This window comes from Epinephelus moara, chromosome 4 (genome assembly GCF_006386435.1).
Source record: "Epinephelus moara isolate mb chromosome 4, YSFRI_EMoa_1.0, whole genome shotgun sequence".
NCBI classification, from domain to species: domain Eukaryota; kingdom Metazoa; phylum Chordata; class Actinopteri; order Perciformes; family Serranidae; genus Epinephelus; species Epinephelus moara.
In genome coordinates this window covers 19493647-19506172 of record NC_065509.1, presented here as the reverse complement: position 1 = coordinate 19506172, position 12526 = coordinate 19493647, and the positions used below count along the sequence as shown (strand labels likewise).

Here is a 12526-nt window from a genome sequence, read left to right as displayed (position 1 = left end):
GAGCGGATGTGGTGCTCGGAAATAAAAGCCTCATTTAGAGGACGTGGTGAAACCACACTCAATTTGCCACCTCAGGTGTTTAGCTGAGATGTTACTGCTTCATAACAGGGTAGAAAGTCATCAGGCGTTTCTAAGACATTTACCTCTGTCGCTCACTTACGGTCACAGCTGTGATGTTATGCAGTGTGGATTTCCGCTGTGAGGCAGGACTTTTACTTTGCTGCGTGAGGTCCTGACGCTGGGGGGATGTGCCTCTATCTGTGCGCTCTGGAGCTGCGCTGACGCTGCTGCATGTAAAATTAGCTGGCTGCAGCCTTTCAGGGACACCTCTTGCGGACCGCCGGAGCCCACAGTGCAGTAAGTAAACTGTCCATATTTGTTATAATGGATCCACGAAGACGTCGACGTGGAGAGGACCGGTGTGCACTTTGAGTCCGAGGTCGGGGAAACTGTCATTAGACTGCGCGGGGCTCCTGGAGAAGCCCGCTGGATGTGTGGATGTGGCAGGCTGATACTAGTTGAATCTGGGGCGCACAGCTGGACAATCATCGGGCTGGACAGATGCCGTGTCTAATTAGTCGTTTTGAAATGATGCTTTGTTTTGTAATACGTGGTAAAGGTTTGAGAGCTGTGTTCAGATGCTGCAGCACCTCCAGTTACAGTCCAGATTTGACTGGTCTACGTCGGGTTGAACAATTAACCGTATCCAGTCACAGAGCATGTTTACCCCGCCACCACACACAGAAAGCAGCTATTTCCAGTGTGATGGATACACAGGAAATGAAGCTTATAGTGTCTCTGATGAGATGCTGCGTGCAGGGTGCAGATGATTTATTTGATTGTAAGGAGTTGTTGTGAATTACAGGTTAATGTGTAGCCACGCAGGCCGCCCTTTGATTGGCTGAGAGTGAGGGCAGCGGCAGCAGAGCGTTTATAGATCAAAGGCCGTGTCAGTCCAAAGTTCAGTCCTCTTTACATCACCTTCATCAATTGGGTTATTAGTATATTAATGCCATTAACTAGGGTTTTATAGCAGGCTTTGCTCTGCAGCCGCTGTTCAAACCAACTCATACAGTGTTTCATTGGACACTCAGAGGAAGGGGGGTGTTTTGTTGTGATCTTGTGACAATCTCATGGAGTTTAATTCAATTTAAAGAGCCAGCACGCCGCCTGCACGCCAGCAAACAAGGCAGTTTTGTTTTATTGGCAATCGAGCAGCCATCTTTGGTGCAATTTCAGGTGGAGTTTCATCATGCTGTTGCTCATCCTACATTGTCTCGCAGCACTTTGGTGTGGCACCCTGTGGTTCAGCTGGAGCGAGAAGCAAATGGTTAAAAACCAGATCAGACTGGGTTATCCGGATACACACACACACACACACACACACAGACACACATACACTGGGAGCATGGAGCATGCTGCAGCACATCCACAGAGCTGATGTTTTTGATAGTGCAGTGTGTATAAGCACAAGCCAGTCTTATCTGGTTTTGCATTATGAGACCATAAATGCATAAAAAACTTCAATGAAATACTCACTAGTGGTGGTGATAATAAAATATTGCATAACCCATTGTGCTTTCATCACCTAACCCTTATGCAATTTGTAGTTTATGATTAGAAATGATAAAAACTTTGTGCAGCCAATCACTGTCATTCACAACGCACATGCAGTGGGCTTTGTCACTCTCCAAGAGCTGCTTTTCAGCCACAGTTTGGGGGTTGGTGCGCGCCCATAATAGGGCTTTGCAGTTTACTGCTTCACAACCCTTGTGTCAGGTCAGCCATCACCATAGCAACATTATGCTGAATAAGCAGCATGGCAGTCCAGAGAGGAGCGTTATTTTCACGAGTCCTCCTTCGCTGACTTGTGTCTGCGGGAGAAAACAAGTAGTGAGGGGCTGCCACTCCCAGGGTGAGTGGCGGAGCAGGGCCCCTGAAATCCTGGAACAATATCAGACAGTGTCAGCCCGACACAATGCGGTTATGAAACACAGTTATTCTAGATAACAGATCCTCAGAGAACTTGTGCGTTTTTTTGTGCCATCCCTGTTTCTATCTATTTGCCTCAGAAGAAGGCGACTGAAATCCTTGAACCTTGAAGCATCAGTCCTGCATACTTTTGTGCTCTGCTGACAAATACCTGATACGATTACTGTAACATTTTCCTTTCCCCAGATAAATATGGCAGCAGAGCTATCCACTTCCATAAACATCAAGGAGCCCCGGTGGGACCAGAGCACATTTGTAGGCCGGGCCAAACATTTCTTCACAGTCACAGACCCCAGGAACATTCTCCTCACCAACGAACAACTAGCACACGCACACAAAGTCATCACTGACTACAGGTAAACCAGGCTACACCTAACAGTATTAATACACCAGTAACATGATGTTAATTTAGTGCTCTAATGAAAGGGTTTGCTCTCATTGTTATTTTTACTGTCTCCTAGGAAAGGTATAGTCTCTCCAGGACTGACAGAAGATGAACTGTGGAGAGCCAAATATGTTTTTGACTCTGCTTTCCATCCCGATACTGGGGAGAAGATGATACTGATTGGCCGCATGTCAGCGCAGGTTCCAATGAACATGACGATCACAGGATGCATGATGACATTTTACAAGTAAGGGCATGTCACATTTCATTGTCAGACTCTGACCGTTATACCCATGCTTATGGATTAAACCCAGCCCTACCATTACAGGTAGGGTTGAGTGATATGAAGAAAATCAAGTATCACAACATATTTAAACAATTACCTCACTATCAATATTGTGAAGATACTGTAGGGATGACTATTGGTGCGTTATAAACCATATACACATGAGACTTTTGATAAATAATCATCAGTAATGTGGATTTAATGACTGTGTGGGTAAAGGCAAATAATTGAACAGTGAGAAGTTAAGAGCAGGACATCATTTTACTGTAATGCAGCCTTTAAAACACAGGAAAAGGCGACACTTACGATATAAAAAATCTAAGAAAGTATCCAGTCTCACACCGCGACATTGATATGTGGCGCAGCCTTGATTATAGGCATGGTACAGTAGTTAGTAACAGAGGTGTCAATAGCTGAATTCCATTGAGCTGCTTCAGTTTAAACGTCCTGGTATTGTGTATCCTGGCTCACCATCACACTGTCACACTTGAATAGAGTTACCTATGCAGGACTTAAGGACATCTGTAAAGGAAAATATTTGTATAAGACTAGTTATCCGTATTTTTGATAATGTAAACCAAACTCATTTTAGTGTGCGGGGCACATACTGCTCAGTTTTATCTCAAGTGGGCCGGACCAGTAAAACCATTGTGTAATAACATATAGATAACACCCCCAAATGTTCCCTTCTTTTTACTGTAAAGACACACGGTCCAAAGATGTTCAGCAGTTCACAATACAGATGATGAACAGATCATTGATATGTTCCAGTTCTTCCACAGTCTGCTACTCACTGTCATTACATGTGCATATTTTCATACACTCCCACACATGCTTCCACTCCTGTGTAGTAATGCTGGCATCAACACACCAAGCTTAAGTGAGAGCTGTTGAGGAAGCAGGTGAAGTCATCCCCTGCCTCACAAACCATTTACAAATCAACAGTTTTGGCTGTGCTTAGCAACAGAGCTCCACCAATATTGTTTTAAGATAGAAGTTTGATAGATTCTTTTGCACTGAAGCTGCTGATTGACTATATTTTGCACAATGTTCAGTATCTTTAAATATGAAGCAGCATTTTACTTGCCCCTGAAACCTGGCACCCCTTAGCCTTCACAAGTGCATCAATATTAGGTGTGCAAAGTCATCCAGTGGGCCAGACTGGACCCTTTGGCAGACACTGAAATCAGTCCCACAGGTCGTAAATTTGACACCCCTGATTTAAACTCTTCTGAATACAGTTAGTTTCCATACTAAAGCCAGCATGCTGCACCTCTGCCCTTCTGGGAACTCTCCTACACTGCTCTTGCTAATGACTCTGCTGTTGTCAATCTTGCAGGACAACTCCAGCCGTGTTGTTCTGGCAGTGGATCAATCAGTCTTTCAACGCAATAGTCAACTACACCAACCGGAGCGGCGATGCTCCAATCACGGTCAAGTAAGAGACAGACACTTGGCACAGACGCTGACTCATATTAACCCTTTAATTCAACTGTTTTTTTTTGTGTGTGTGTGTGTGTGATGTGACCGGTGACTCTTTTGTTTGCAGTCAGCTTGGCACAGCTTATGTGTCTGCCACCACAGGGGCAGTTGCCACCGCTCTAGGACTAAATGCACTAACAAAGGTATCAGTTCATCTAACCCCATTCTACATCTCATTTTAATGTATTGACCTCAGCCGCACGGGTGTGCTGACGTGAAGTTAACCACGCACAAATAGTCTCTTTGTCATAGAAGAGCCACATTATGTACGGGGTCATGCCCTCGTATCAGCATGTTGTCCTGCCAGCTTTTATAGTGACTAGTGTTATCCATCAAAAGCCTACATGTACAGGATCTGAAATATAAGCTGCAGTATCTTCCGCTGGTCTGATCAGTTGTGCTGTCAGAGTACAGCAGAGCCAAACATTAATTTCTTCCCCCTGTTTTTATGCCTCCTCTCTCCCGCTGTAGCACGTCTCACCCCTGATTGGACGGTTTGTTCCATTTGCTGCTGTCGCTGCTGCTAACTGTATCAACATCCCACTGATGAGACAAAGGTAAAGAGGACATGCAACACTCTGCAAAGTGCGTCATTGTTTCCAAGGGTGCTGATAATTGTCATACGCAATGGCTTTGACCTTGAGAAGACACAACACCAGTAGTGAAAATGTCCTTGGAAACAAAGATTTTAGGGACGTTCCTCTCAAGCAGGGCTCAGACTACAGGTGTTCTGAGCCAATTTATCCCCGACTCATCCTTCCTGACAGTCAGAGGAGCAATCTGGCCTGCTGTGACCACGGTCTGTACCTTGGCTCGACCCCAATTATTGGGTAATGCAGCTGCTCGCGGACTCACCAGGGCCGCCTTATAATTTCAAACATGTTTCATATTTAGGATTTAAAGGTCTAGTGTGTAGGTTTTAGTGGCATCTAGTGGAGAGGTTTCAGAAGTGAAACCTCTCCAGCGCGTAGGAGAATGATGCTGGTCGATGCGAAAACTCAAAAATGCAAATGGCCCTATCTAGAGCCAGTGTTTGGTTTGTCCATTCTGGGCTCCTGTAAAACAACATGGTGGGCTCCGTGGAAGAGGACCCCCTCTGTATATAGATGTAAACGGCTCATTCTAAGATAACAAACACATCAGTTCCTATTTTTAGGTGATTATAAAGTAGTGGAAACATAGCTATGAGTATTATATATCCCTGTACGGGCCAGAATATGTATTTAACCTCTGTTGGTTATTATTTGTTTAGGCTGCACACATTCTTTTACTCACTTTCACTTCTGGTAGTAATTGGCACAGGTGTAGTTTCAGTCAAAGACAGTGCGTTCTTGGCTCTGATACTTTCTGTTCATGATATCACATAACATAATCACTTTAGTAATATTTTGTTTCATCTCATTTTGCTTTAGTTATTCAGATGTTTGTTTCATAAATCATCATAGAAGGCATCGTTGGACTTTAGCATGGATAACTTTGAATGAGTCACAGTTGTGAGCCCACTCAGCCTCTTAGCGTTTTTGTTCATTGATAGTAGTCGCGACAATCACGCTAAATCCTTTATGCTGGACCTTTAAAATCTGGATGATTACGCTTATGATCATGTCAGTACGGAGCAGCTGAGAGTGTTGCCAAACAACGGTAAAAAATTCTAGCTCCGTTCTACTAGCATTCTACTGTTGCCAGAATAAAACTGAGAGTTAAAATCTCCCCTCCAGTTGTTGCTGAAGAATAGACAACCCATGTTGACCCCGTCTCCCCAACCATTTCCTCACCCTGACTCATTCTGCCTTCTGCTTTTGTTTCCTCGCTGCAAAACATTGATAACATTACAGCAAGTTGTTGCACCACGTCCAAGCAAACTATAAAACATGGATTTTATATTTTCCTTGTCTACGTCAGTCTCCGAAGTATCTGCTTACATCTGAGATCACATTATGTGGTGCATTCATGCACCCTCTGGCAGGATGATTTTAATAATTCCCTTTTGTGTTTAAGGCGCCACTATTTCTTATTTTTGGGGTGTGTGCATGTTTGGATTAGAGAGAAGAACATCTGCGAAGTCTCTCCTAATGTGCGTGACGCAACCTGATTTCAAAATCAGTTAGGATTGTGAAACTCCTGTAGTTTGAGCCCGGCTTTATTAGGCGTAGTAAAAGGTCACGTTGGATTAATGTAATTTGCTCTGCTGTTTGTCTTCAGAGAACTCCAACACGGCATTCCCATAACAGATGAGAATGACAACAGGTTAGGAGAGTCAACGAAAGCTGCTCAGCAGGCTATCACTCAGGTTGTGGTCTCCAGAATCCTCATGGCCTCTCCAGGAATGGGTATGTATATCTTTGTATCATCTGTCCACTTACACATCTGCTGTTAGGTTTGTAAACTCTTCCACTGGCAGCTTGTGGCATCAGTAATTAAAAGGAAACAAAATTAAAGCTTTAGACCAGCAAATTTGGTTGAAAATACATCGTGCAGTTATATTTTACCCGTGTCTTTTCAGCTATCCCCCCGTTTTTGATGAACCATTTGGAGAAGAAGGCCTTTCTGAGGGTGGGTGTATTTCTGAAACATTTACAGACACTCAGTAACCTCATCATCACAGGTTTAAAATACCACAAAGATTTCTTTTAAATGGTTGTAACCTCACGTTCCATGCTGTGTCTGCCACTCGGGCTTTCTTTTCGTAATCACACATCAGAGGAATGAAAAGCACTGAGAACATGAGGCCGCTCTACTATGGGAATTCACCACTGCTTTTGTGCCCCTCATTCGTTTTTCTGCCTGGTCTTTTCAGAAGTTCCCATGGATGAGTGCACCTATTCAAGTCAGCCTGGTGGGATTCTGGTGAGTCGTCAGAGATGGTCCACCTGATAAGCAGCCGTGTGAAATGACTTTGAAATTTCAACTTCATTTCTCACAGCAAACATGAAGTGTGGATTATGCTGAGATTTATGTCACTTTAAACTTAAGTCACTGTAATGTATTTCAAGAGGAATGTGCTCTTGAGGTTTGTTAGTTCCCTCGATAATACCGTGAAGCTCAATCAGCCCATCACAGCCCTTTTACAACAGGTCTTCTCCCGTCTTCATCTGAAAAATAACCCACATATCCTGCTACATGCTTTGCTGATTTTTTCCTGGCTCCATTTTGCCTCATGTCACTTCAGAAAAACCAAGTAAAACCATGTGCAGCATTCCTTCAGTTCAGCTCATGTGACATGACAGCGATTTGAGCAGCTAATCATACTTTGCCATTAAATTCTGCACAGACATGCGTTGTCACCAGAGGATTAATCCCACTGACTTTGGTGGTACCACGACTTATCATATGACAACACCATCACTTCAAAATGACATTTATGCAATACCTTGGCTCATGGGGTGCCTGGTAGCTCATTGGGTAGAGCACACATCCCATATACAAAGGCAATGTCCATGCCACAGCAGCCATGGGTTTGATTCCAGCCTGCAGCCCTTTGCTGTGTGTCATCCCCTCTCTCTGCCCCCTGTCCTATCCAATAAGGGCAAAAAGCCAAAAAAATAATCTTTGAAAAAAAGCAGTTTATGGCCAAAAAATGCAAAGCTAATGACCCCCCCACCAGCCTCAGCTATACTTTGTGTTTAGTGCTCATTCTTAAATGTTAGAATGCTAACATGCTAACTAAGATGGTGAGCATGGTAAATGAAACTTTGCTGGTGTGTAGATGACTTCGAAGAAGGGTGTGATCCAAATAAGGGCGTCTGTGGTGGGGGGTTGTAAGTAGGGAAGGGTCTATTAGCCCCCCCCTTGCTTAACGTCCTTGGCTCACTATCGTCGCGAACCACTGTGTGACAGCTGAAGCGATCCCATTGCAAGGTGGTTTCGAGTTTAATCTGGAACAGAATCGAATTTAGAGTTTGCATGTTCTCCCCGTGTCAGCGTGGGTTTTCTCCAGGTACTCCGGCTTCCTCCCACAATCCAAAGACATGCAGGTTAATTGGTGACTCTAAATTGTTCATAGGTGTGAATGTGAGCGTGAATGGTCGTCTGTCTCTATGTGTCAGCCCTGTGGTAGTCTGGTGACCTGTCCAGGGTGTACCCCGCCTCTCGCCCAGTGTCAGCTGGGATAGGCTCCAGCACACCCACAACCCCTAATAGGATAAGTAGGTATTAAAAATGAATGACTGTACATAACAGTATTGCAATAATAATAATAATCACCATTTTTTGAAACTTAAACATGAGAAACAACCACCTTGCTATGACCACACAGTTGAATTCACCCTCACTCTTGTCTGTCAGGTATCTTTTTGCTCAGATCTGATCATGTCAGAACAAGAAGCTGTGGACTGTAGGCCTGTCTGTTTCATAGATCTGCCTTTCTTTTTCAGTCTGGTGTTTGCCACTCCACTGTGCTGCGCATTGTTCCCTCAGAAGAGGTGAGTGAAATGTTAACACTTGACCCTGAGATAACAGTGACAAGTCTGTCAGAGACTTGCCCCGAGTTTTTCTCTTTGAAAAATTGCATAATATGCCTACATGTGTTTGACCCAGTAACCCCTGCATTTCTCCCATTCCTCCGCCTGATCCAGCTCCATGTCAGTCAGCCGCCTGGAGCCGGAGCTGCAGGAGAAAATCCGGGCCAGCCATCCAGGAGTGGAGAGGGTCTACTTTAACAAAGGGCTATGAGTGTGCGGCCCCCTTCACCCAAACACTGCCATAACACAGCTGCAGGCTCAGTCCTCGCCTCTCTGCCAGCCCTCTTCATTCAGCGTGCCAAAGTTAAGTTTGTGTCTCCTCATCTCCACCATTCAGATGGATATCTGAGGACTCCCTCTCTCGGTCAGTCTCTTCGTAACGAGATGTTTGCTTTTGTCGATGTGATTGTTGATTTTAATGTAACTGCTAGAGAAGAAGTTCTCTGACTGGGCCCGATGAAAAGTCTGATGTCATCATGACAGATACTGTACAGAGGCCAGTGTAAGGTTGTTTTAGGTGGACATTTTTTTCCTGTGCAGTATTTTTTGTCTTTTCTTAAGTTGGTGACTTTGTCGATCGTACGTCGCCGCCAAAACCATTTTCACACTCTCCTACCTGAGGTTGGCAGTCATCTTATTTCCTACCTGCATTACAATTGATTATAATCAGATTTTAACATTGATTATACAGAGACCTCTGCAGTTTGTGCATTTGCCAAATCTGTACTCACAGTTTTTTAGACCTCATTAATAATTACAACCTCTCACTCTTGACAGCGTTATTTCAAAGAATGGCATTGACTTTAACTCACTGTAATTCAGTTCATTTTGCCAAATGAGTCACACTCAGTGAGCCGTGAGGCCTCTGACATCTAATCATGAATCTGAAAACAACTTTCCAGGGATCCACCCTATAAAATGTGATGCTATGATGGTGGCAACCATTGATGGGCCAACACGGTGCTATTTGATGTCTTAATTATAATAATAATAATAATGATGATAATACATTTCTATCATACTATTTATTCTGCTTGCCAAACATGCATGAACAAACCACTCCTCATATTATTTAACCTCTGTAAAAAAAATCATTTTTATCTGTCACACGGAGGCCACACTCAGGAGAGCTGAACAGTGGTGACAAAATGTGTTATTAATGGTAATTTTAGTGACAAACACACTGGTTCTCACTCACCTAATCCCTCATCTTTTATCCTTTGGGGGATTACTACAGCTCATCCTATCAGCAATAGTTAATCTACAGGGTTCCCACATGAAATTACTGTAAAAGTTATAAAAGTTATATAATGTTTTCCAGGCTTGGAAATGGTTTGGAATTAACAGAATGCTTTGGAAAAGTTTTGGAAACACATTGTTTTGTTCATATTTTAGAACATGTTCGTAAAAAATCTCAAAACATGTCTAACTTGACGTGAAATACATTCCTTGTATTAACTACTAATTTAAGATCTAGTGCTGCACCACTCTTGAAATGTCACAAATATCTCATGAGGACCTCAGACCACACTGACATCATGTCATCGCCAAGGCCGCGCCCACTTTTGAGGGAAGGAAACGCGCTGTCTCATAAGTAGAGAAACAGGAAAATGCCAAAAAAAAAAGTTATCTAGCGGGTTAACTGAGGCGTTCACACTGAGATCTCAGGCTGATTATTCACGGTCCATGTAACGCTTATCAGCTCAATTTTCCATACAAAAATAAAAATTAGAAAATTTAGTTACATTTTCTAAAAGTGTTTTTTTTTTTTGTATTTTTAATCTACAATTAAGATTTTTGAGTCATTTTTTATTTTGTATTTGTGGAATGTTGGATAGATAGAAAATTTGAAAATAGAAAATCACAGAGCTTTTATTTCTTATCTGTGTGTTCACAACTGTCCAGTTTTCTAAATTTCATTTAAACTGATAAGCGTTTCCATTTTTCTATCCAGCATTCCACAAATAAAATATTAAAAAACAAATTTAAAATCCTAATTATACATTGATCTGACAAATGAAAAATTTGATAAAAAAAAAAGCGAATTCAGTTTTCTAATTTTCATTTTTTGAATGGATAATTGAACTGATAAGCGTTACACGGACCACTCACTGACAGTGTGGTAGAAGGCTAAATGATGCTGGTGACAGTCGGCACTGATGGATACCTAACATTAGCTTGACTGGGATTCTGCTGCAGTGGTACATCAGCATCAGACTGTCGTGTCCTGGTGATTCAATCAAATATACATATGTAATTAAGTATTATAACGTGCCATGGAAAAGTTTTGATTAAAATGTGTGGGGACCCTGAATCCACGATCATGTGGCCACCAAAATTCAACTCATTCATGCCTTACACAGACTTGTATGGTATCTCTCTTCTGTACCTTAATGCAGCATCCTAAGAGGTTTGATTATTAGCGCACAAAGTGACACATTTCAGATTTATGTGGCAGTTTTATCATATAGTTTTTGAAGTATTACAGTATATTTATATATACATATATTAGATAAGGACGTCAGTATTGGGGGGGAAAATGCCAAAAACATTCTCAAGATAGTATTTTTTCAAGGCAAGGATGCTAAACAGATGGATCCATCAAACTAATGTGTGTTTTAAATATTTGCTGTTATGAACTCGACCTGCTCTGTGGACGACTCGTACAGCGTTACTTTGACCTCAGCCTGGTGAGTTCCCAGATAAAATCTTTGTTCATTGACCTCGCTCAGTATTTCACTATATGTTGCTGTTTAAGTGAAACACGCACACCTTAGTGATTGCATACGGTTGCATCAGCACACACTATCACAGAGATAAAGCAGGTGCAGGGCAATGTTGTAACAATGTAATGTTGTTCTGTACCTGTCATCATATTCAGATGATAATGCCCCGTCTGGTATTTTTGGACAATACAGCTACTGTATTTTACTGTGTGAATAAGGATTCTAGGAGACGGTGCAGCAACATTGGACGTTTTGAAATCAGGGATGAAAGTGAAAAAAGATGGACTCCAAACCACAAATCCAACAAGCAGCATTTCGCAAACTTATCCTCATTTTGAAACCATAAAAATGATTTTTTAGGATCCAGGGTGTGTTTTAAATAATTTGGTTTGAATAATGCAAATGTTTACATTTTAAATACATGCTTGTGAACAATGATTTGATTCCACTGCATCGTTTGCTCACCATGGTGTGTAATTTCTGTAAGGTGTTTAATGTTTAATATACTGTAAATCTACTTACATATATTGCTGTATAAGTAAGTTTACTTTAGATCGTCAGTGTTTCCGGAGAGATGTGTTGGAGTTGGAGCTGTTCCCTAGCTGGTTTGAAGTGAAGTTTGTTATTCTAGTGTTAAAGGTTAACTGAATGTAGCATTTTTCAAGTACAGGTGTGTTAGTCCAGAAAAGCACAATGTTATAACATACTTTAAATGCTGCACATTTAAAAGATACTTGTTAAACCTGTTCAGTTTCCTGACTGCAACACATTTTCAGTACATCTTAGGTGAGTAAGGGAGTAAGAAAATATGATAAATACTAAACTCACCCTTTAGTAGACATTATTTTTGAGTGTCCCTTAACCTCTGACTGCATCTAATGAGAACTAATTTCCCCTTTAATTAACTACCTTATGTTAACAAGCTTCAATCGACCAAATCAGAAATGTCACTACAGCCAAAGCGATACAAATCGACTCAAAAGGAAGAAGTCATTTACAGTTTGCATTAATTGAAATGAATATTTATAAAAGAATATTATGACAAAAATGGTATTTGTTTTTGCAGTACACTGGGGTGATGTGATGTTTAGACTAACTGGATAAAATAAAGTTGATGAAATCTTGTATCAGGTGTGTGTTTCATGCTTCAGCTGATGGCCCCGTAGCGCCATCTTCTGGTTTACACTGGACACAG

General features: G+C 42.0%; 1 protein-coding gene across 1 annotated transcript; it reads left to right on the top strand.

Moving 5' to 3' along the window:
• Nucleotides 1-217: 217 nt before the first annotated feature.
• On the top strand, nucleotides 218-12456 carry sfxn1 (sideroflexin 1). Its single transcript, XM_050042875.1, has 11 exons — nucleotides 218-357; nucleotides 2179-2348; nucleotides 2454-2624; nucleotides 4003-4101; nucleotides 4213-4288; nucleotides 4617-4702; nucleotides 6348-6475; nucleotides 6649-6698; nucleotides 6943-6992; nucleotides 8519-8566; nucleotides 8720-12456. Exons 2-11 carry the CDS (start codon nucleotides 2185-2187, stop codon nucleotides 8814-8816), a joined length of 969 nt encoding a protein of 322 aa, XP_049898832.1. The 5' UTR covers nucleotides 218-357; nucleotides 2179-2184; the 3' UTR covers nucleotides 8817-12456.
• Nucleotides 12457-12526: the final 70 nt, after the last annotated feature.